We start from the raw sequence: 26,321 nt of genomic DNA on the forward strand, positions 1-26,321 counted from the left end.
TGACATTGTACAACGGCGCTAATACACTTAAAGCTTTGTACGCGCAGTACCTTCGGTATGCCCAGAGCCCTCCTAAGGTTCATTGTGCGCTGTCCATTAGTTCTTCCTGTAAATTTCCGCCGTCGATTTGCGCGGAAGCATTCGTGCTGATTTTGGGAGGACCCATCCAATAAAAACCCTCCTTAGAGCAAATGCGCTGTAAGGGCCGGAAAAGCTGTCTCATGTGGTCCTTTTATAACTGGCTATGACACTCCCGCAAGCTTTACCTATCTATGTGGACCCTCGTCTGCGCGCTGGTGCTGCGAGAAAGTGCCAGGGGCATGAAAATGAAGTTTATTGCATGGGTCATGTAGCTACCTTGCACTGTGGTGAAGAAATGCGGTGCAGTGAGGTGGCCGTGTTGCTTGTGAAATGTAGCGCTTCGCCGCCATCTTGTGACAACTTGCGACATCTTGTGACTCGAGAAGGCGGTTGTTCCTGCTGACTTCCGCTGAAATAATTACTGGTGAAGTAAAGCATCCGGAAGAAGTTGGCAAGAAAAACCACCAGTATGAGCATGGCTACCAGATGTTCCGTTTTGAAAAGACGCAACTGGGCGTGCGTATCTCGAGCCATCGTTCTTCTGGCGTATACCGAGTTCGTACCATGCCATAAATTTCATTCTCTGGAGTGGCAGTTTAGTACCTAGACACCATCGTCCGCATTCGGAAAAAATAAGATTCGCCTGTTGCTAATCTTCATCCGAGAGAGGCTGCAATTGTTTCTTCTCGGATGTCTTTCCACAGTTCCATGAATTGCGCGCCGCGACCCCTGTCTAGAATCTTCGCCTCCACGCGGCGCAGTTGCTCGGGCGAGAAATATGACTTCCAGTCTCCCGGCTTACCATTACGCACTAGGCGGTACTTCCTGAGGTCACCTCCGTAAGCTGACTTGTAAGGTATAGTGGTTTCGGTTCGCCGCGTCTTCCATGCAGGATCCACACCCTGAACGTCCAACACGAGCACGTTTTGCATGTACTCGGCCGTCATTCTATCGAGAAGCGTTCGCAGAAGGTCCTCGTCACCTTCCAGGCGCTTGCCATACCGGTCGCCAAGGAAGTGGGCCAGCCTGAGTGCCGCCCCACGAGTGTCTTTCTTTAGATCTTCGTACGTCAAGAAAAGCACGTTAAGCTCGTTCCTAAGCTCGTAACCGGACGCGACATGGTCGAAGTAGTCGCCATAGCCAAAGTCTCCGCGCATGAAGGCGTCGAAGAACTCTTCGAATGTGCCGTCCCGGAACTTGAACATGCTCAATGACGTCGCCATGTGGTAGAATGAGACGCAGGTGTCCCAAGGATTGCGGGCCACGTACACATACTTGGCTTCAGGATTCATCGTGTCCTTGGTGAGAGGTTCGTGAGTGGTGAACAGCCTCACAGGCAGGGGTGACTGCCAGCCTTCGGTCTCCATGCGGCCAATGAAGCGAACATTGCGCAGGAATTCAGTGTGATTGGGCACGGGATCGCCCTCTTTGAGAATGAGTTCGAGAGTGTACATGACCCAATGTGTGCCCGCCTTGGGATATGTGCACTGAACCAAATCTCCTTTCTCCGCACGAAAGTTCAGGCTATTTCTGAAGAGCTCTGGTTCCAGACCTGGGCATCGCGGCACGCCATCGATGATCTGGCAATACGGCTTCCTAGGCGCCATGACACCGGAAAATGTGATGACGACGGGCTCTCTCGAGTGCCAGAAGGCTTTTTCTGGGCTGCAAAAAAAAAAGGAAGCAAAGGCTGCATGAGAAAAATGTAACCGAATTATATTTACAAAAAAATATCCTTCATGTTGTGACAAAGCTGCCGTAAACTTTCAGCGTAGCAACTGTTAGACTTCCGGTATATAGCGGAAAGGCGTGTGCACAAATTCATCTTGCTTATCATCTGTCTTTATTTCCTACTAAAATGCCAGAGAAAGTATCTGAATTAGCTACAGGTGTTTATTGCGAAAACGGTACCCTTCATTTAAGACATTAGAAGCTTCTTCTACTGCAATCTAAGCAATATTGGTACAAAAGCTTGAGCACACCGGGCGTGAAATTCATTTAGTCAAATTCAAGGGGTTACGGGAAGCGAAATGCAAGTATCAGGAGGTAATATTTTAGTCGACAAGGCTCACGTTATTGTTACTGTGCAACCACGTAGACAGGCACCTTCCAACCTTTCCGAATATCTGGCCCAACGGATCGAGAAATTAAGCGGGTTCTCCCTGAAGTTCAAAAATTATTGAGCCTGAAGATTCGTATACCCTTTCAAATCACGACTGAAATTACTAGCATTCATGGACTCCTTGTAAATCACACTCGGTCGTTTCTAAAAAAGAAAATTATTCAACATAGTCTTATTCATCAATATGACGGCCTGATATGAACATCAGTAAGTGTTGATATATGCGACTTCAATCACATGCACTCCTTACTGGCGCCACTATCGCCTCCGGAGCCGAAGGATAAGGAGACGGCTCAGTGGCAGGTAGCGCGAGATAGAACATGCTGGCGCTCGAATTGAGCGGCAGTGGTATTGGCCGCTCCCGAGATCTCGCGGCCTAAATAAACCGTGGCCACGGGGGCTTCGCGCCACCTCCCATAAATTGACACCGGACGACGGCACCCAGCCATGCTTCCGACAACGCACGCTCAGGCGCAAAGACAGAACAGGACCGCACCCTGGCTTTCCTTGCAGTATGTACTTTCGTACTCCAATACGTTGCCAAAAATAATTCTAATAGGGGAACAAAGTCGAATCGATGAACACCTTCCAATAAACCTTGCGCCGACTCAGTAGAGAGATTACAAAAAAGTATTTTAAATGTTCATCGAAGTTCGCAGGCAATTCTTCTCTAGCATTCCAAAAAAAAAAAGAAAGAAAGTATGGCATATCTGTGGCGTTGTTTGAGATTGCAAGTGAATTAGGCCAGAATAATTTTTTTTCGCAATTCGTATCCTAGTGTGTATTTGTGGCGCATGGTACAAGACACGCATCTTCACGCGTTCAGAGTTGTTCTCGCTTTGTTTTTTTTGTGTACATGAATATCATTTCGTTTAACCTCTTCCGTGCTCGGGTCTCTTTTCCTTTCATTCACACCCATTCTCTAACTGTACTGATACATTCGACTGGTCTTTTGAGCGCACTGTCGCAGCGGTGCTATGGTCGTGTAAAAACAAAAATTAATATTACAAAAACTTTAGTAGCATTATTAAGGCAAGGATGAAAGCTGGGCTGGACCGTATGGATCTATTCTGATCAACAAAACGGCGTGAAAAACAAGTGGACAAAGAAAAGAAGTAGCCAAGTTGTTGGCTACGTTTCTTTTCCCAGTGTTTCTCGCGCTGATTTGTTCTTGTGTATAAGCTATTCGAACTTTGTTAACCATATAGGAGCGTACTAATTGTCACGATAAATGTTAGTTGCTTCGATGAAAGATCTTCGAAGCTTCGTTAGAACTCTTGTAAACGACCAGTAGAATGTTCTTTAGCAAACTTCCAGTTATCCGCTCTGCGAATCTCATAGCTACCCACGTTCGTTAATTTTTCGTAATCTGAACAAGACTATCCGTTAGCCCCGTTTGCTTAAGCCACACGTTTCCTGATTTCTAACACTATGCAGTCTGTCCTTTTCCCTTTCATCGCTTGATGTGCGGTCCTTCGCTCCCACTCAAGCTTACTTACCTTCGAAGCATGCGGCTTTAATGGAACACAATGATTGCAGATTTCTGCTTTCACGAATAACTGCAGGCTGCCAGTCAAAACGTAGGAGTGCCTGCAACGTAACCTATAACCTATTCTAAGATCCTAGGAATTTACTTATACCGAGATTCTCAGGATTAAAACATACAATTCTGGGTTTTACATGCCAAAACCACGATATAGTAATGAGGCACACCATAGTGGGCAACAAAAGCTAGTCTAGTAACATTGGTAGTGGGGGAGTGCACAATAATTTTCACCATCTAGGTTTGTTTACCGCGCTCCCAATGCACAGCACAGGAAGTTTTTGCATGTCGCCGCCATTGAAATCCATCAGCCGTAGCCTGAATTCCATCCCGCGCCCTCGGGCGTAGCTGCTCAACGCCAAAGCGTGCTAACGTTTAGCCGCCGTGGTCATCATCATAATCAGCCTATATTATGTCTACTGCAGGACGAAGGCAATCGCCTGGCAATCGCCTGGCAATCTCAAATTACCTATGTCCCGCGCCAACCGATTCCAACTAGCGCCCGCGAATTTGCTAGCTTCATCGCTCCGCCTAGTCTTCAGCCGTCCTCGACTGCCCTTCCCTTCTCTCAGCACTCATTCTGCAACCGTAATGGTCCACCGCTTATCTAACCTACGCATTGCATGACTGCCCTGCTCCATTTCTTTCTCTTAATGTCAGTTAGAATATCGGCTCTACCCGTTTGCTCTCTGATCCACACCGGTGTCTTCCTGTCTCTTAATGTTACGTATAACATTCTTCGTTCTATCGCTCTTTGCGCGGTCCTTAACTTGTTCTCAAGCTTCTTTGTCAGTCTCCAAGTTTCCGCCGCGTATTTTAGCACGGATAAAATGCATTGATTGTAAACCTTTCTTTTCAATGATAATGGCAGGCTTTTAGTCAGGATCTGACAATGTCTGCCGTTTGCGCTCCACCCTATTTTTATTCTTCTGTATATTTCTTTCTCACGATCAGAATTCCCTTTGATTAATTGACCTACGTAAACGTACTCCTTCATACACACTAGAAGCTGACTGACGTTCCTTAACTCTTGGTCATTTGCCCGGCTATTCATCATTATTTTTATCTTCTGTACATTGATCTTCAACCCCACTCTTACATTTCCTCTGTTAAGGTCCTCAATCATTTGTTGCAACTCGTCCCCGGTGTTGCTGAACAGGACAATGTCATCTGAAAATCGAAGGTTGCTGAGATATTTGCCGTTGATCCTCAATCCTAAGCCTTTCCTGGTTAATAGCTTGAACACTTCTTCCAAGCAAGCAGTGAATAACGTTGGAGAGAGTGTGTCTCTTTGTCTGACTCCTTTATAGGTAGCTTCCCATTTTTCTTGTGGAGAATTAAGGTAGGTGTGGAATCTCTGTAGATATTTTCCAGTATACTTACGTAAGCCTGGTATGTCTATTGAATCAAATGCCTTTTCGTAATGTATGAAGGCCATATAAAGAGGCTTGTACTTTGCGGATTTCTCGATTACCTGAATGATGACATGGATGTGATCCATTGTAGAGTATGCCTTCCTGAACCCAACCTGATCCCTTCGTTGACTGAAGTCTAGTGTTGACGTTATTCTATTGGAGATTATCATGGTGAATATTTTATATAGTAGTGGAAGTAAGCTAATGGGCCTATAATTCTTCAATTCTTTGACGACTCCCTTTTTGTGGCTTAGTATAACGTTGGCATTCTTCCAGTTCTCTGGGACCTTTGAAGTCGTGAGACCTTTCGTACTAAGGGCCGCAACGATTTCAAGCATGATGTCTCCTCCATCCTTGATTAAATTGACTATTATTGCATCTTTTCCTGCCACTTCCCCTGTTTCATTTCTTGCAAGGCCCTTCTATCTTCATCACTAGTTATAGAAGAAGCCTCTGTAACCTGTTCAATAATAGTTCGAATGGAGGTACCGTGGTTGGTATTGTTATTGCACAGGACAGTATAAAATTCTTCTGCTGCTTTTACTATATCTTCGAAATTACCCTGCTCTTCTTTCAGTGCATACACCTTGGCGTGTCCTATGCCAACTTTCCTTCTGAGTGATTTCATGCTGCGTCCATTATTTTACTGCTTCCTCAGTGTTTCTCACGTTATAATTTCGAATATTCCATAGTTTCTCCTTCTGGATCAGTTTTGACATTTCCGATAATTTTATCTGATATCCTGAGTCGGACACTTTCATTCTTTGTCGTTTCTTTATTAGGTCCTTTGTTAATTGGGAGAGTTTGCCTACTGGTTGCCTAGGTGCCTTACCTCCCACTTCATTGCTGCTTCGGAAGCAAGCCTAGTTACGATTTTATTCATTACCTCTATGTCATCTTCATCTCTCTGTTCTAAGGCTGCAGCGGCTAACTTTCCCAAATTAGGTGATGCTGTGAAATTGGGAATTTTGCAGGTACATGATGAAATCACTTGACACGTAACAATGGTAATTGGAAACAAATTAGGTTGACGATTATGACGACTAATCAATGTATATCTGATTTTTTATCCAGATTATATGTTTTTGAAGGTAGCACGCATTTCTTCTGTCTAGTGCTTCGTTCGTCATCGTGTCATGGCTCTTGCTAACTTCTTTGCGCTGTCTTAGTTGGCTACCATCAGTGGTGGAAGATCTCATGTTAGTTCAACGTAAAAATCGAACTCGCTTATAAAAAATAGGCTTACGCGCTAAAGATAACGAACCGCCGCCGACAACAACCCCGCGTGACATCACTGCAATAACCCTTTAAAACTAACTGGCGAGGATGACGGGGCCGCCTTTGACGAAGATAGGTCCTCCTATCGAAATGTTTCCCAGCCTTTCCGAGGCACTTTATCCCTGTTTACAAACTTTCTACCACAGTGTGTTATTCCATCTGCCAGCCCATTTCTTGATTTTGGACTTGATGTATTATGTAATTCGATATACCCCATGTAACCTTTAGCACACTTGAAGGAACTTTTGTATGCGTTCTTTACATGAGAATTTATAACATATAATATAGAAAGAAAAACAAGGAAGGAGTACGTTGATTGAAAGTAGGCAGTAGGCAGATTGATAGCAGGCAGTAACTATTTTTGCCTGTGCCTTAAAATGTATCACAGCGTCGCTAAGAACTAATTTTTCGATGCGCTAGGTAGCGTATACCTGCTCAACTTAGCTAGAAAAACAATGCGACAAAAAAGGCAATCAATAAAAACTACTCTGAACGCTGCATTCGCGGCATGCAAGCGGCTTTATTACTGTGGCAGCGCACCCACCGAATTCGATATATCCATTGCCCAGTGCATTATGAAGGAGTTATGTTAAATGAACATCGGTCAGTAACCTTCGCGTGTTACATGCCGAGAAACGTACCTATGTCCGTGTATTAGTGTTTGACTGTATACTTGAGAATGTCACTGATGCGTTGCATTATCATTTGCCAATTTTTTGCATTTGCTTTTATAGTTTGGCGGTCGGAATGGCTGGTCTCTCAAGATCACGGGCGGTGATAGCTTAACGGCGGTCAATCGGTATGTTGTTTCTTCCCTAATACACTCGCGAAACAATGTTATGCTGTTTATTCTATACCTTTTCATTGTCATCCGCTGAACGGCCGAGAAAGGTTTGGTCAACATATTTAAAAAAATGCAGTGGTCAACCCTCACGTAGTATTAAATACTTTCATATCTCCGGCGCACTTAAACAATTGTGAGGAGCGTCCAATAAATTTATTCTTTTTCCTCACATCTTCAGTCCTTCGTTAAGTTGTCGGGCACATGTTTCATCGATGTTGCTGCTGCGTATTTCTTTTTGTCTGTTTGCATGCTATTTACTAGCATGTTCGACGTTTACTTAGTACAAATATTTTTATAGGCAAAGCCTTTTCTCGCGTTTGTCCTTATTGTGAATGTCATTCAAAAAGCAGTGCTGACTGTTCTTCCTGTCCTCCGCGAGAAGCCTCCCCCAATCAATTGGCGCATATTCGTAGAGGGCTTTGCACGTTCTTTCTGCGATGCCCTTTGTTCCACACACTGTTGGCTGACAGTGAATAATCAGTTAGCCCGACCTGCCACCCTGTTCCATTTCAAGATATTTTTCCCATTTCTAAGGGAACTTAAGAACAATACTAAAAGGTTCCTGCAAAATGTTTTACGAAAGGTGTCGAAAGTCTCTAGTACTAAAGGGCGTCTCCTCAGGATTGTAGAGATATAAGGGTTTGAATGCACCTTTTCTGAGTGGAGACTTAGGCAACCAAACAGCACCGTTGCCACGCCCTCCTGGAATAACCACATTTTCGCCATTTTGATAACGCTTGAAGGCATGCAGGCGACGCCAGTCAAATTGATATCTGCATTTCCTCGCCGACTGAGTTTCCATTTCAGCATGGACCCGAAGATGAGGTACCAGGACCCGATCTGGCAGGAAATGCTATCGGGGTTTTGCTATCATTCTCCGAGAACAGATGCTGCCACCTTGCTGTCGGTGAAAGCAATTCTTTGATTTTGCTTTAGCCGTGACGTGTAAAGCAAGCACGAGCACGTCAAAATTGGATTTAACCGCTCTTTGTGCGCATGCGTGAGGAGCAGTGGTTACGACAAGGAAATGTGGGAACTTTCGGTCCTGGAGATTTGTCTTCGCCAAGGTATTAGGAAGGAGAACGGTGTTTGCTCCGTTCGTCCCTAGCCGAGCTGGAAGCGCATAATCTACAAAATGAGTGACTGCCACGACGAGGACGCCGTGTCCGAGGCGAGTTTGTTGCGTTTTGTTGCGATGGTAGCGTATTAAATTTTGATAGTCGCAGCGGGATACGTTTGGAAGTGAGGTTTCTTCTCGCATGACTTTAATGGCAAAGCATTACATCGTGCCGATGCAATGTACATTGTGTCGATCAGCGTAGCGCACACTTCAGGAGATTCGCGCGGGAACGGAAACAGTTTATGAGTTTAACTGTTTGTATGTCAAAGTAAGAAAACTGAACGTGGCTAGGCACTTAAATAGCCGTAGATCATTGTGACTGCTGTACAGCAACATTGGCGAAGCATTAGCCGCGCCGACGCTTCGATGAATTGAAACATATTTCGGCAAGGTCCTGACTGGTGTTGTAGAAGTCGCGCGGCGCAGTTTTTGGTTGCTGGATGTACGTCGAACAAACTTTCTCGAGCCTGTGGCGCTTGTACTGAGTCATTCGCGCCGGATCATTCCTTTCTCGCGCCTTACGGCACTCTAGCTTCAATATAACATCACTGATTTCCCCGGGGGAGCAGTGGAGTCGTACCGGGCCTGCTTTCCTGGAGAGGTGCCTTCGTTCGTGCGAAGCTTTTCGTACGCTACTCTCTGTGGCCTCTCGCAAGCATATTTAATGATCCACTTTGACTTAATGAATGTCCTTCTGCAAAAACATGTGCAATAATCAGTAGGCGTAATTCCCGGAGTTGGCGAAACGGAAGCAAAGCAGATATGTGCGACATACCTTTAGACACAGCGTTATGGTAATCTCAGGTTTTCCCGAGGCCTCCTTTTGCCGGTTACATCTGCCCTCCTGGAGCAGTATTTGTACAAACAATATATCGTCGCGACGAGGAAAGCACCAAGCAAGGAAAAATTGCCCCGCGACTTCAACACCAGTCATAACACTGCCATCCCGCTCAACGACGCAATGAGCAATTCATTGGCATAATGTAATGCTTTGCCATTAAATTCATCCGAGACTCCTTTGCGAACGTATCCTCCCGCGACTATCAGAATTTAACGTCCTACCGTTGCAAGAAAACGCAGCAAACTCACCTAGGACAAGGCTCCATCGCCACTACAGCCACGCATTCTTTCGCTTTAACTCGGCTAGGAACGAACATAGCAAAGAACGTTCTCTCCCGCTGTACCTACGCAAAGAGAAACCTCAAGCACAGGAATCCCCCACATTTCTCTGTCGCAAACTATTGCTCCTCACGCATGCGCAGAAAGAGCGGTTAAATCCAATTTTGATGTGCCCGCCAGCAACCAGGCCAATGGTCAGGGCACTTATGAGAGCTCAACAGTACGTAAGTAGTAAGCGGTGGGGATGAAGAAAGGTGAGGGAAAGATTAAAACGCTAATTATAGTATTATAGGCAGTTCTCGCATGGCCATACAGCCACGGTCTTCAAAACGAAAGTTTACGCTACTTCATGCGATTAGAGGAATAAGTGTTGGGTCAGACGATGTCCGTAGCATTGCCCAGCATCCAAACTTATTCATTTACCCCGTTCAAAAACGTTGCGGGCTCGCGTTAAATAACACATGATTACTGGCCGATTGGCCGCGAGCGTACGATTTTTCACAACAGAGACCACGATTCGAAGAGCAAACCGCGGGAACTGGCGTCACTGCATCGCGCTAGCTTCATGCATACCATTGGCCTTTCGAAGCGCTCAATAACATAGCGAGCGGATGGATTTTCTGGTTTTACGTGCCAAAACGACGACTTGATTAGGAGGCACGCCATAGTGGGGGACTCCGGAATAATTTTGACCACCTGGGGATCTTTAACGGGCCCCCTATGCACGAGTCACGGGCATTTTTGTATTTCGCCCCCATCGACATACGGCCGCCGCGGCCAGAATTTAATCCCGCGAACTCACGCTTAGCAGCTCAACACCATAGACGCCAAGCCACCACGACGGGTGAAGAAAACAGCGAGCAGCAAGATGTAACAAATAGAGAGAGATAACACAGCACTTATAGTCTAAAGACATCCCAAGAGCTCATAAAGTGTCAGTATATTTGAAAGCCCCGCGCTATCGGTCGAAAATTTGTCAACACAAGCAGCATGAGCCAAGCGCAAACACTGCTACATCGAAGCGCCATCTCTAACGTGGCGAATGAATCAAGAAATGAAAACGTACGGCCTCCGAGATAGAAAAAAAAAAAGCGCCAGCGTGTTTCACCTCTTTTACTCTCGGCGGCAGTGAATGCGCCTTCTCTTTTGAGGAAGGAATGCAAATTAATGGCGAATTCGGCGAATCCCACCGGCGCTCCCTGGGGCGACGATGATTGGATAAAACGGCGCATTGGGGCACCCAATTGCGCACCGGTGCGATTTGCCGAATTCGCCATAAATTTTACTACGCGAGCGATGATTTGAACGCTGCGATGGCCGCGCAAGGTGGCTTCGGGGGTTCGGGCTGAGGAGAGCGGGCTGCAACCTGGGGTACACTAGAAATGCCGCAGAACTAACCGAGGAAGCCGGTTAATCGGGACTATTTATACAATTCATATACCAAATAGGCCGACGCGACGGTTTACGAGCGTAACGCCCGAAAGCTGAGAAACTGCATAGGATCTCACGCACGTGATGTTAAACGCCATTGCCAGTATCGGCGAGATAGGTACCGTTCCCTCTCGTTGCTCATATTACGTGCTTGCGCTTCCGATGCATGCGTTGTAAGTTTCACCGGTGAACGCTGGTATACGTGGTTTGATAGTCAATCCGTAAGTCACCAATCGGAAGCTGAGGTTAATACAGCTAAAATAAATAAATTAAAGCCGAGTATAAACCCTGAAGTACCACTGGCTCAAAACGGCGGACAAGAATGCCGCAGCTTCAAGTACTTACGTAATTGGACGTAACACGTTCACTGAGCGGGGAGCGTGCGTTTCAGGAGCAGCGAAATGAACCACGGGGCAGCGACTGGAAGCAGGAATTCACGGCGTGCAGCAAAACGACGCGTATACTCGCGAATAGCGTGCAAGCCTAGAGGCGGTACAACGCACGACGCCAGCCGCGGCAACGCGCCCGGCGGAACAACGAGGAAGCGTCGACTGGGGACGGGTTTGCCTGCTCCCCGACCTTCGGAAGGAACTGTGACGTCGAGCCAATAAAGCAAACAACCGCCGCACTCAAAACGCGACGACCAGCGACGAGAGGCACTTATCGCCTTCGCGTTTTTGTCGACGGTGCAGCAGTATGCAGTGCGAGTGCCGGCCTCTTTAGCGTGATTCCACGGATCCCAGTTTTCTGGGATCGCAAGGAAATCGAAAGTGATAGGACGAAAAGAAAAAGAATAATACGGCGTACATGCAGATATGCTCCGAAGTTGATGACTGATAGGTATGGCAGTTGACGAGTTCGGGCAGAAGGCGCGACTCACTGCAGTACTAGTCGGAACATTTATTTTTAAACATATGTTTGTTCCTACTACAAGTACAAAGTATAAGGCTCCTTCAGATTACCTTATATGACAAACAATCCATGCTTTTAGACACTTCGCGGTCTCGGGGCCAAACGCTTGTCATCGACCCGTGTAGCTTTCTTTCAATCTCTCTTTGGGTAGTTGATGAATCAGCGTAAAAACATCTGTACAGATAAATTTGTTTCGTTTTTATCGCTTATTAGTGCCTTTAAGGATACTGATCTTCTGTTGTGTGTTTACGATAGAGTAAGATTGTTTTTCTGTGTCCTACATTGCGTTTCTTCTTGTTTACTAACATGCTTTCTTTTTGAAGCATTTTCTTATCTAAAAGGAGGCGATGGGCAGATAGCTGTTTGACCTCTTTCCGTTGTCATCGGCCTACTTTTTCTCCGTCGTCTCAGTGTGCTGAGTTTTGAGCTTCCTTGAACTCTTCGGCGCTCTTTGTTCTATCTCAAGTACGTTGCTCTTCTATCTCCACTTGTTTTTCTGTTGTCCTGGAAAGGATGGCGACCTCAACCAATCAAATAAATCGTGTCTAGAGCGTGATTCACATGTATACTCAGGTATAGTTTGTAATCCAGGAACACCTGTCGCTACAGAGCTCCAGGACCGATGTTAAGCACATTCGCTGCATTCCAAAAAAAAAAGAGGGGGAGTACTAAATTCGTCTGCAGAATTGGCGCAACTGAAGCACATTCGCGTTTCGTAAGTGGGACGTGATTGGGCGGACACCGCACTAATGTTTGACACGGATTTGGAAATCTTGTTTATACTAGACGGGATACTGTTATGACTGGTCTGCTTTTGCGATAGGGACCCTGCTCCATGCATGACCACATGCAAGTGCTTACTTATAGGGCCATGTATTTGTGTGTTTTGCTAGTACTATTTATTTATTTATTTATTTTGTAATTCTGTACCCATAGCGCCAGGAAGGCACTACATGGGGAAGGGGGGAGGAGCATGTTTACAATTGGCAAGGCAATCACCATAACCTCAGCACGAATTCTTTTCAAATGCACTTGAAGATGCAGAGTTCAAGGTGAGCCAACAAGTAATATGGGAAATAATAAAATTAAGCGGAAAAACTGTTTCCAACTTGGTCCAAATGAAACAGAGAACGTGCAATCATTTCAGTATGGCAAATTAAACATGATCACGTAAAACACTGATGGCGAATATTAACAACGCATTTCCATCTCTTGTAGTTCTAGAAAAAAATGGCATTGTAAAGAGTCTCTCAATGAGTGTTTCTCAGACTGTGGATAATGAACCCAAAATGGGCCCTGCGCCTTCTTGTGGGGGTCATGGAGGGTCAATCTATTGCTATTACCCACGACGCCAATGCCTCTTACCAGCCTCTGACATCGAACTTTAAGCTGTCCTGTTCCGTCTTCGCACTCCTTCTTCTATTATTGCGAGACGACGAAATTGGACTCGCCGTGTTGCTTAACGGCTGAGGTGTTTGGCTGCTGAGCAAGAGGTCGCGGGATCGAACCCCGGCTACGGTGGCAGCATTTCGATAGGAGCGAAATGCGAAAACACCCATGTGCTTAGATTTAAGTGTACCTTAAAAAAACCCAGGTGGTCCAAATTTCAGGAGTGCCCCACTACGAAGTGCCTCACAATAAAATCATGGTCTTGGCACGTAAAACACCATAATTTAAATTATTAGCGGTCAAATTTATCCTGGGAGGTAGCCAAATAAACGCTATCGCATTTAATGTCCGGGCCTCAAGGGCTAAACTGCATCCTTGTCATCAAAATAACCGATTAAATCCACATTGGTTAAAAGAATATTAAGAAGCATTTTGGTAGCTTTTTCAGCTGCGGTTAATGTATTTAACATGTAAAGGTATCGATCTCATTGAAAATAAAGTAAAATTTGACAACACTTGCAAAAGAGGGGGAGGGGGTGTCATAGTATGTTTGGTACTACTAAAAGAGGTCACGTACTGGAAAACTTTGAAAAACCCTGCATTAACGAGAAAAAACGATTTAGCCTGCGTTAGTACACTAGCTTCCTACAATACCGAAAACACCACCCTCACCTCGAGGAGAAGCTTGGTAAGTGCGTAAAGGTTCAAGAGAGGAAACGCTCATAGCGACGGCTCCTTGAAGTACCCGTTTATATATATTCTGATGGGGTCTGCTCAGGCATCGGCTTAAGTTTTTATCGGTGAAAACGTACCACATTGTGTTCTAAAGGACCCAGAAATTGAACACGGCAAATTTCGGGACATTCTCACTGAGCTAAAGCGGCCCAAATACGAAAGCATAGAATCCTTAACTTCCCGCTAACGTACCGCTGTGGGGTATTTCGCTCCAAATCGCGAAAAGAAAAAGAAAAGAAAGTTTGAGCTTGATTTTCATCCACTAATAATCGACCTCTTATCGCTAAACTACAAAACATGGAGTGTCGAGAGAATGTTTTGTCAGTCTAAACTAATTTCGCGTTTCTCTTTCGTGCCCCTTAAAGAGGAAGCTTTATCTCAAGGTCGCCTCTCTAAATACATGGGAGAGGAGAAATCGATTTGCTCGGCAGCAAATGCAGAGAATTTCATGAGATGTGTTATATCTGAAACAAAAAGCTACAATCTGGTGACTCTAGGAAGCGAATTTCTTATTTAGGCCTGGAATGCTTCGATAAAAATTGTTGAAAATCACAAAATTAAAAAAAAAACGACACTGTCAAGTTTACAACTCTGTAACACAACAATTAAAAATGATATCAGCATTCTGTAAAATGTATCTAATAGCACATACAAAGCGGGAAACTTTGATGTATTATGCATTGTTCTCAAAGAGATCATTAATATGCCAGTAGGACGTTTGCAAAAGCTGTAAATTTATATAGAGCATCTGTACGCTTTGGGTGCTCTAATGGACGCTGCTTACAGCACTGCGCACCTGCTCTTGGGGCAGTATTATGGATTTTTAAACTTCACGCTGCCATAGTTTATCGACATACAGATTTTTAAAAAATATCTTAAAGAATTGAGGGCCTTAAATCAAAATCTCGCTTCGTAGAATCTCTGGAATTTCTTTCTGAAATGCAACAAACATTCGGTCCAGGGGCTGTGTCGTGAATTCATTTCTACGTTGTCCATGTATTTGAATAGACGGCATTGGAGTTAGGCCCTGTGCCTGTTCAGTACATCTGACGAAGTATCCGACTATACATATAAAATATTGATCGATTTAATTATTAATTGATTGAAAACTATTCTACAGTAGCTATAAGCTGCCAGTTCTTCCATCTCAGTTATTTAGCGCGCACCGCATGAGTTCGGCAGACAAGCGTTCCTTGCGTGCCTCTTTGCAGTATACGTAAAGATATTCGACGAGGCTTCAATGATAGAAAGCTAATGCGCGTACATTTACTATCTCGCGGAATGGTGTGTGCCGGAATAAAGGGCTTACACGCTGTGGTCTCTCATTGGCTCTGGCTTTACGCTTCGGAGTTTGCGAGGTCGCCGGTTCGTTTACCCACCCCGGCGGCCGCTTTCGGATGAGGGAGGAGTTCTAAAACAACGTATCGTATGCGGTCCTAATATGCTTTCACGACGTAGTGCAAAGAGAAAGCTTGGTGCTTCTTATCCAGTTTTCTTCCACACATGCAAGCGTCCGTACAAGTATAATTTCGGTAAAATACACTTCTCCAGTAATACGTGTGGGCGCACATTTCTAGCGCGACCTTTCTTACAGCCCTAATGTTGCCAGAGTCGACGTAGGCATCGTGTAATATAATGCGTAGCGAACAAGATATCACGTGCGTGTGTGGCTAATTCTGCGACAGTGGCATTAGCGCGATGTGTACTTGGACATTTAAGCCGACTGCGATGAAACGTCACTTTTGCTAAATTGGTCATAAATGAGCCGTTTATACTGCTGAAGCAATTTCGACAGAGCTGCGGAGCTGGTAATAGTGTAATTCTCTCATCAACAGCCTTCAAAATAAAATAAGCACGAACATCCACGCAGACGACGCGGACACTCGGTGCTTTTAGCGTAGAGGAAGTAAACACGAGCCCGCCGCCTCCGTGCGAGATGCGTGACGCCATATCTTGGGGCTCACGTCGAGGAACCGCGCGGGTTCCCAGCGTTATGCTTTCCGCGTCATCTGGATGCTAACCTCGAGGTCGAGCGCTGAACTCCAGGTTAGCACTCGTTCTGGTCTGGTGTCAGTCAGCTTTGCTGATTGGCGCTATACGGATATCCAAGGAAATGCCAGCTTGCCCAAATCGTCACTCTTCTAAAGCATGGATACAGGTCGTTTTGCGGGCGGGCTCTGCAAGCACTCAGTCGTGTCCTTTAAAGGCGGATGACGCTAGCTAACAGAAGCACGTGGGTTTTACTGCTGAACCAAAAATGAGTGTCGTGTTTTATTCATTTATTTATAGTAGACTGCGGTCACGTTGCATCAGGCTTTCCTCAGTGATACGCGATTATATATGCTCGTGCTCGCAAAAATTCCTCTCGCTACAACTCCTCTCATGTAATGGGCTTGTGATTCTTGTCCCGGGATATTCGATTGCTTGAGATTCTGCAACAGAAGGGTAACGTCAGTGGTGGCCTTCAGGTAGAAAAGCAATGTTTTTTTTTCTGTTACGCAGAGAGGCTCTCGATACAGATTGAAGTCAATTACTTGGAGTCAATTACTTGAAGTCAATACAGATTGGAGTCGTGTTCACGGCGAGCATTCGTGTTAGATGGTCGGATGAAACGAAAGCCAAGTTATCCTCCCGCGTCTGCCAGCTGCTACGTTGTCTTATCACTTGTTGTCGACCCTCTGGTCCCTCATTGCTAAGCCCCTATCGTAGCGTCTGCCTGCAGTCTGTAGTGCGCGCTTTGTTCGATACCCGCGCTGAGATAATTCTTTGCGATTACTAAAACTTATTTCCTTTCCTTTCAACAGCAAGTGGAGAGGCTTCCCGGTCCCCCTTTATTTTTGTTGTTGTTTTCAAGCACTGATAATACGAAAATATAACAAAACTTATTAAAAATACCGGATGTAAAAGGCAGCGTTCTTATTATATTACTGCATGACTGCGCTTCGACACACCGTTCAGAATAACAATATCTATGTTAGAAGGAACTGAACACACGGGTTAACTGCTGTAGATTACGTGCACAGCCCTAAAAGGGCTGCAGTGTACAAAACGAAAAATAACGGTTGGCGCGAGTTATCGTGTTGCCAAACGTAGATTTGATACGGACGTCACGAAAATGTTTCACGTGGATGATTCGACAAAAATTTACCACAGCCCCAAGTGGTCTTGTAGGAAACCTACGAACCCCACCGGCGCGATATTGAGTCTGTCGTTAAACTAAGCAGCACTCAACCCGTAAAAGCTCTCGAAATAACTTTTACACTACATGATAATTGCGCATAATATTAGAAACAACATGGTGCAGCATCAAAATAATGCTTTATAAGACCGATTTATTTTTTTGTGCTTTTTAACTCTAGACTATGTTACCGCTACGTGGAAATTGTGCTAACAATTTGTGCTAACAACAACGGGGCAGGAAGATCTGCACTACCCAAACGTGTTTATCTTAAACACCAGCGCGCGCACGGACGCGCGCACGGACGCACGCACGCACGCACGCACGCACGCACGCACGCACGCACGCACGCACACACACAAAATACATACAAGGTGACGTTGTCTGACCAACAAGAGACAAACAAAGCGACGACACTTGGAAGTAACTAAAATGTATCTGCCTCAAATTTGCGCGAATAAAACAAAAACAAATAATAATGGCAAGAAACCATATAGTTTTGCATCATATGCTACGTATCTACAGTATCTAGTGATTTTAAGGCGGCTTGGTCGCTACCGATTTATCCACCAATTCACACAGAGGTAGAAACGAAAGAACGCAAAAAAAGAAAGAGAGGATAGGACCCCTTCCTTTACAGTGTAGCGCGCATGAACCTCATTTCCATGTTGAATAAAACTACTGACGTATCACTACGCACATGTCGCCTGTTCTGCCGGAAAACGAAGCCCGCGCAATTTTCTGGATTCGACATTATGGCTTCTGCCAAGTACAAGCCTTGGTTCCCCTTCGCTAGATTGTCTTATCTAAGTAGGCCACCTCATTGTCAGGCAGCCAAGGAGCTCTGAAGGCTGCACAGCATTGTCTTGCAAAGGCAACTTGATATGCTCGCACTTTTGTCTGTATTACATTTCATAAGGCGCCTTGTGTCTACACGTAATTGAACGCTTGCCAGAGGACAGACTCGATGGAGGCTTGCAAAGACCGCTGGAAATCACGTTTGTTCCGCTAAATAAAAATACTAACAGTCACTTAAGTATCCTTGCCTGATTTGAATGCAAATGCATTTTGACTTCTCTAATTTATTGGTTACGTTTATAATACGTGACTTCACACATTGTCACGTCTGCTTCAACACTCCACCTTAATTGATCATAATTCACTTTGCTGCTACTTGTACCACCCTCTATCCACTTTTATCGACCTTAATCCACTTTCATTAACCTTGATCCACTTTACTTCACCGTAATTCACTTTATTTCACCATAATTCACCTTTCAAGTAAGCTGTCCGGTTCGCGCGGCCAGCTTTGCTTTACGCTACTTTTTATTCTACACGTGTTCTTTGGAGGAACAAAGACGAGAAAGCCTGCCCGGCAGCAGAAGCATGCCAGATTTGGAAGGGAGACGACAAATGCACGACCGAAGCATCAGTAGCGCTAACCACCAAAGAAATACACTTCCTGGATGCATAGAGGGATTGACTTTGCTATCATGTTTATGTTGGGACATTATTATGTCTTGCTGTATTTTGGGGGCCACTTTCAATTTTGTTAGGTTGTGCATGCATCAGTTTTTCTCATTTATATCTGTTTCACTAGCAACAAACTTTCAGTGTGAGTAAAAATGCTCCATAGACATGGACACTCATACTAATTGCAACCAAATGTCGACCAACCAGGTTGCCACCAGCCCACAGCTGGTAACCCAGAATGTTAAGTTGATGCACCACAAGGAACAGGGAGCCGAGGAGCACCCGACGAATACCCCCCGTGTCCCCTTGCCGAACCATTGGCTCTACGCTGAGGCTTCCCTTATTTGCCCATAATTAACTCTATAGCAATGTTAAAGAAACACAGCCGTGGGGCTAGATTGTGGTTTTTAAGGTCGAATGCCTCCTATTGTGTGAAAACTAGGTGTCGCAATAAATACTTTTTTCCATGCTGTATGTTACTGTTGGGAAATAAATGTGTTGTTTACCTCCACATCTTTCTTTGTGATTGAAGGCTTTTCTTAAGGTACCAATTGTGCTGACAACACAAAGCAACTCGTTCTGTTAAAGAGTCTGCAATAAAAGGTGTACGATCAAAAAGATGAGCGGGCTTTGACAACAACGGCACCACCCTTAAGTACTGACAACTTCAAGAACAAGCAAGAGAACTTTCCAGAACACAGTAAAAGTTATGTAAGTAAGTGCACCACAAGTTTGATGTTATCAAAGGTAAAAAAATTGCCTGATAGAAAGCACATGCATGCACGCAATTTTATACCCGTATACGAAAGCTTGCGTGTCGCGTGGATGAAGAGCTGCTAACGAGTTATTACAATGGGGAGCATTGTGTTCAGAGAACTCACCTGACAAATCAATGAGAGCATTACAAGCACGCATTCGCGCATACGCCATTAGACGTAACGCACAAACTTCTCGGTGTGCTGCGCCTACTGACGTTTTATGCTCGGAACGTGACGGCCAACTTTAGAAATCTACATCAAAATTACCGTGTACACTTCGCTCCGATCATACAGATCAACCGGCCAAGCAGTAAGCAATGTTTGCATCTGCTTGCTTGTGTACATTGAAAGGACGCGAACGAGCGCTATAAGGACAACTGGGACACCTGCTACACATTCCATCGACTGTCATGCTGCGTTTTTTTAGCGCAAGCATACTTTAAGGTCCAGTTGGCAAGTAAGCGACGTTTTAAGCAAATTAATTGAGCGCATGCAAGTATGTTTGCCGCTGCGCACATAGAACTTGGCGCAAGACGCAAGTCCACGTAGTGATGCGGAGAGCTTGCGAGCATCGAAACCATTGCCGAACATTATATGCAGTTTCATCGCATTCCGCGCAGTACGTCCATTACCGTCGATATAGCGCCGTCACTTGTGATATCCACTTGGACAAACACACAAAAATAATCCAGTTTCGCCAAGGGGAACGCGAAATTAGTGGGGAAGGTGGGATCCGTCTCTTACTCACCGCAAGTTGGCAGCGCGTTGGTGGTCTGGAAGGGATATGGCTGCCGCCGCCCACTGTTGCCGGCATGCCGCGTGCCTTTGCAGTACTCTGGAATTTTTTCCGGTGATTCTAACTTCACACGCTCACTGAAGCTGCCTCACGGAAGACGCTTGCAACACACCGGAGGCTACGTCGCCACCGCCGCCGCGCCGCGCCGCGCTGGTAAAACTCGAGCAGACGACATCCACCCATTGCGATCTCTGTGGAAGCACACAGAAATTCGTGCTATTTCCTCGTTCACTCAGCTTACCACTGTACGCTTTCTCAGTAATGCGCCATTGCAGCATGCCACAATGCTCGTATAGTGAGACAAATACAGACCCGGGCGTGTGTTTCCATGAGATACCTTTAGACAGCAGTTCGCATGACCACCGGCTAAGGCAATTTCGAGTAACGATTGAAGGGTCACAAGGGAAATAAGAAGTCGATGTAGACTGTTTAAACAACTTTACAGAACCCTCGCACCGCTTGTTTCGCGCAAAGAAAAGACTTACTTTACGAGAGTTTTCACTACCCCCGATCAGTGGGAGGCTGCGCTGCTCCGCTCAGACTTGGATCCCCAACTCCGGGTCGTCCAGATGGCCGAAGACGCCGCCAAAGCGCAAGGCCTGGCCGCCGCCTGAGGAAGAAGAGGACGGGCCCGACCGCTCCCCTCCTCTCTAAACTCTGTCTCGGAGAAAATAAGGAGGAGGAAAGAGAAAAGAAGAAGGCAGGGAGGTTAACCAGAATAACGTCCGGTTGGCTACCCTACACCGGGGGAATGGGAAAGGGGAAAGCAAAGATCAAAGGGAGAGAGAGGAGGGAAGGAAAGAATGAAATTGTGGCAAGTTCGCTGACGCGTGCGGTTTTACAGATATTGCCTTAATAGTCACAGGTGGTCGCACAAACCCGTCGTCCTGAAGAAACACAAAAGTGCCTTCACCGCTTTATGGGCCGACGGGCGATGGGGGCGGTGTTCCAGCAGCACCTGCACTGAAAGCGGCTGATTGTCCAGTTTTTGGAAAGCTTTGGCAAGTGCTTGTCTCTCTAGGGCATATCTTGGACAGTGGCACAGCAGGTGGTCGATGTTTTCTTCGGTGCCCCAGACCTCGCATGCTGCACTGTCAGTCACCCCAATTAATGTAGAGTATGGCTTTGTGAAGGCCACTCCTAACCAAAGGCGACAGAGAAGCGTAGCTTCACGTCGAGGAAGTCCGGGTGGAGGTCGGAGCTGCAGGGAGGGGTTTAGTCGATGTAGTCGTGTAAGTCGTAAGTTTTGCGAGTTCCACTCGGTCACTGTGAGGCTACGTGCCAGGTGTCGAAGCTGCCTTGCAGCGTCAGTCCTCGAAAGCGGAATCGGAATGCTGTGCTCTGCTTGATGAGCTGTGCGAGCAGCGTTATCGGAGGACTCATTGCCACTGATTCCACAGTGGCCAGGTACCCACTGAAAAACGACTTCGTGGCCTTTTTGTTGGACATCATGGTGAAGTTTCACGACTTCGTATGTCAAAATAAAGTTTGCAATACTACTACTTAGGAGAGTATTGCATCTGAAGGGAGGAGGAGGAGATAAACTTTATTACAGAAGAGGTCTTAGGCGGGGGTTGGGGTGACGTTCCCCTCCCCGCAGTGGGCTCCTTTTCTAGGCCGGACGCCAGGTGGCCGACCGACGATGTCGTTCGGCGACCTCTTCGGCCCGCTCCGTGACTCGGAGTTGAACCTCCGGGTCCGAGCTGAGCAGCGCGGCCTCCCACTGCAATTGGGTAGAGAGCTGCAGACTGTTCGACGGCTTGTCTTGATTGCATGAGTATAGGATGTGTGGTGTGTCTGCCTTATGGTGCCCACAGAGAGAACAGACGGGCTGAACTGCTCTCGGAACCATATGGAGTATATGTACGGATTAAAGAAAGTGTCTGTTTGGAGCTGTCGCCAACTGACTTGTTGTGTTTTACTTAGAGATCTATGTGGTTCTGGGAAGATTTGTCTTTCTTTCTTAAAGTGGACAGTAATTTCTTTGTAGGTCGTCATTCGCTCCTTGGCCGACCTGAGCTCGGGGTAACGCACCTCCCGGTTAACTACGAATCCTCGGGCAAATTGGTGCGCCGCCTCATTTCCAGGATGGCCGGAATGGGCGGGGACCCAGATCAATGTGATCTGGCGGGTATTGGAGATTTTTCGTAATATTTTGATGGCTGCTGAGTGGGCCCTTCCTTTGCAAAAATTTCAAATTGCGGTTTTAGAGTCGCTGATGATGTATTTGGCAGTGGTGGAGGTAATAGCTAAAGCTATGGCAGCTTCTTCGGCCTCCTCTGGAAATTTTGTTTTATCGATTGTCGCTGATTGCATCTGAAGGGTCCGAATACCTTTTTCGAAATTCAAATCTCCCGCCACCCAACCGGGAGATGTGTGACGTTGCATACGCCATCACCACCCTTTGAAGCCATCGGTGAGTAAAACGCCGTCCGGCAGACGGCGCTACCGAGCCAAGACAGAATGGTGGATTCGTCACTACAGCGGTTGCGCAGCAGCTTTTTGGTCAAGCGGCGTAAATGGTTCGGGCATCCCGCGACATCGCATGGAAGTTGAATCTCTGCTACTTGCAGCTTGTGCGAGTTTCGCGAGCTAACAAACCCAGCGACACATTAGGCGATAACGAAACTAGAGAAACGTGAAAGCGTGGGTGGCGCGGACTCGAGCGGAAATGAAATTTTTCAACCGTCAGCGTCATTGGCAAGGGTAATTTCAATGAGTTCTTTTTCTAAAAAAATGAAATGGAATGGGACAAGTAGCATTTAGTTTTATCTCATAATACAATACAAGGATGTTTTCTTTTGCAACGAATGGTTGAGTACTAGCGACAGAATTTAACTGAGAAGTGCTTTCGTCATCTGGCAAGTGCTTGAATGTCCAGGGGGAGTCTCTAACCATGCCCTGCATTTACCTCAATTTCTCGATTATTAAGGCTCTGTCCGCCATAATATTGACCCCTTAGAGATCCTCGAGCAGTAATCTGTCACTTTAGCTTGGCTTAATATTTGCCTTTAGTTCCCCTTTAACTGCCACCAAGCAACTTTCTAGTGCTCTGTAGTGTGCAGTCAGCACATCAACACTGGAGACCTCAGGAAAGACCTACGGAGCGGCTGCTGAAGGAAGTTGTCGTGCCCGTTGTTTTGACAATTTTTGTTCAATTCAGGGCTCACTGGACCGCGGCCTCCTGCGCCGACCGCGAGCGAGGAAGCTATCGACCAGGTCCGCCGGAAGCAAAGTGCGCCGATAGGAGTCACGTAACTCTAGCAGTGCAGTATAAAACCCATGGAGGAAGGAAATAATAGGAGGGAGCATGCCACAACGCGATTGAAGCCGATGTGGGGGCCCAGCGCGTGTAAAACGTCAGAGCGCGCGGTAGGTTTTAATACTCCCGGTTTATTTCTTAGTTTTTTTTATGCGCATCCGAGACCATCTGAAACTCTTCAAACAAAGAAAAACATGGCTACCACTGCGACACTCTCGTTTAATGCCGGGCTCAAGTTTTTGGATTGTGGCATCGAATCGCGGTGTTGCGCTACGCGTGTCTATTCGGGGACCCGTATCAGAGAGAAAGCCCCTCAAGCGTGTCGGAAGTTGAAGCCAAATATTGTAGGCCTCTCCGAAGGTGCGCGGCGTTGCTACACTGCAGACTGCTTTGCGGTAAGTGTGCGCGGCGCTGCGGTTCGTGTAGCAGTAAATGCATAGTAAGGTCTGTTGTCATTTCAGAAGCTAAGCGCGCATATCCTTCACTTGTAAATGGAGGCTCAAAACTGTTTTCTAAACTGGTCAGTTCTCATGTGAGGAGTGAACTTTTCGTTCGCCGATACATGTTATAAGTTTTACCCGCCGTCTTTGCTTAGTGGCTATGATACAGGGCTGCTAAGCACGAGATCACGAGATCAAACTCCGACCACGGCGGCCGCATTTGGACAGGGGCGGAGAGCGAAAGCAGCCGTCTACTTAGATTTAGGTACACGTTAAAGAACTCCGGGTGGCTCAAATTATTCCGCAGTCCTCCACTACGTCGTGCCTCATGAGATCGTGCTTTTGGCGCGTAAAATCCCATAAATGTTTGCAATAGGATCATATATGCGTCCGATGACCTGCTACCTTACCACTTGCTCGTGTTCGCAGTACGCAGTGTTCGATGCAGCGCCAGTGCTTGCGAACGTAGCGGAGACTACATCAACCGGCTCTAAAAACTCCAAAGGCTGGAACAAGTTTTGTGTGCAGTTGCTGCTGCCTTTATTGAAAGCACATAAATTGACAACGCACCACGCTTCACGAGAAAACAGCATAGCACCTAGATAGCGAATGCAACTTACCGTTTCTTGCGGGAGTCAGCGTCATCTGACGCTGCACCGCGCTTGGCCTGCAAGGATGACTCCTCTCTCGGAATGCGATCAATCGCATGCATGCAAACCTTCACGTTATGTAAGTTGCCACTGATCCAGCGACAATGCAAACAAATAATTCTCGCATAACAGGGCAAAGCACACTTGGACAGGGCCTCGGTCAAAAATGTGACGAATACATGTCGGTTTTCATTCACAACGGCCTGTTTATTTCGACCGAAGCATGCCTGTAGCCTAAATTCGCTGACGTTAGATTGTGAACCTCTCCGAACTCGCCCGAATTGCGGACCACATGCTTTGCAGGAAACGACCGAAGCGAAACAAGCATTCAGAGAAAAATGTAACCAGACATACAGGCAGAGCAGCTGCGCAGCCACGGAGGCCTCCATCTGAGCAGCTAGCAGCTGCCGGCTGAGCGCGCATCGAATAAAAACTAGGGGTGTGCGAATATTCGAAATTTCGAATACGAATCGAATATTTTCTTTATTCGAAGCGTATTCGATTCGAGAACTGCATATTCGTAAGTTCCCGAATATTCGAGGACGGCTGAATAATGGTCGAAGCGGCGGATATTCGGAGAGACTGTGAATAATTTAGCAATTAACGAATTATATGCTTGCTCCACATTCTCCTAAGAACATGTTTATTCACTGAGAGCTTCACATGATCCGCTCATTATCTGTATGCTCTGCATCAAGATGGCAAGTTGGGCCAGTTGGTTGGGTTTCATAGGTTCGTTACAGCGCAACACAGAACAAGGACATAAGAAGGTACCAAACGACGACGCAGCGTTACAGCACTGTGATCTTAAGTGCTGTAACGAACCTTACTATGAATGTGTACGCTCTGTTCCAGTCTATCTGCATCAGGCCCGTGAGACATGATCAGTTCCGATCTTTTTTTTTACCAAGCTTCATTCCAGGGCTCTTTCATAACAATGTATGATCTACTTTCGGGCTTTGTAAGTATGCGCAATAAAATATGCACCTAGAAAATGTCACCTGGACAAATGTTGTCACAGTGCATGGAGAGCCCTTACTTTCTGAACATGTTGAGCAGTCAATTTTCCTTCGCGATAATCCGTAAGGAGTGTTTACCTGACAGAGCATTACCTGACATTACCTGAGTGCATTACCTATAATGAGTGCCTCTTTAACCTGAAGCAACCTCCTAAAATACAATATTATTTTTAAAAGGGTAATAAAGCTATTGTTACCTCGTTTCGCAATGTTTTAATACTACAAAGATATTCGATATTCGATTCGATATTCGAAGACAGTTTTTCGCCTTATTCTTATTCGATTCGTATTCGAAAATTTCAATATTCGCACACCCCTAATAAAAGCTACCGCTAACCAGACGTCTCAGCAAATCCCGAATTTGCTCCGTGATCTCGAGGCCAGAGGTGACGTGTTGGGCCACAACTGTAGCTTCACAGAGCGTTTGCTTGCCAAGGCTGGCTGCGTGACGCAATGCTCCCTCCTGTCTTTTTCCTTCCTGCATGATGAAATCCCTCAATCGGTAAATGTAGCGCCGTCTACGCCGCCCTTCGCCGGCCTTCTCCGGTTCGCGCTCCTTTCTCCTGACGCACTCTCATCCCTCGATGGTGACGCCCCCTTTGTCCGATGCAGCGTAGCAGATGACGCCGCACGTTAATGCGAGTGGGATGGCAGCTTCTCTGCCTGGGGCTTTGTTTTAGCTCCTATTTATTTCATGTCGCGCAGAAATTACACCTGACAGCCTTATTTCAACCTTGATGAGAAGAAAAAGCGGTA

The 26,321-nt window shown here is 46.2% G+C and overlaps 1 protein-coding gene across 1 annotated transcript; it reads right to left on the reverse strand.

Moving 5' to 3' along the window:
• Nucleotides 1-312: 312 nt before the first annotated feature.
• Nucleotides 313-3,728, reverse strand: LOC142576430 (3-alpha-hydroxysteroid sulfotransferase-like). Its single transcript, XM_075686559.1, has 2 exons — nt 3,703-3,728; nt 313-1,746 (listed from the first exon to the last, which is right to left on the reverse strand). Exons 1-2 carry the CDS (start codon nt 3,711-3,713, stop codon nt 738-740), a joined length of 1,020 nt encoding a protein of 339 aa, XP_075542674.1. The 5' UTR covers nt 3,714-3,728; the 3' UTR covers nt 313-737.
• Between the last annotated feature and the right edge of the window lie 22,593 nt (nt 3,729-26,321).

Source organism: Dermacentor variabilis, chromosome 3 (assembly GCF_050947875.1).
Source record: "Dermacentor variabilis isolate Ectoservices chromosome 3, ASM5094787v1, whole genome shotgun sequence".
Lineage (NCBI taxonomy): Eukaryota > Metazoa > Arthropoda > Arachnida > Ixodida > Ixodidae > Dermacentor > Dermacentor variabilis.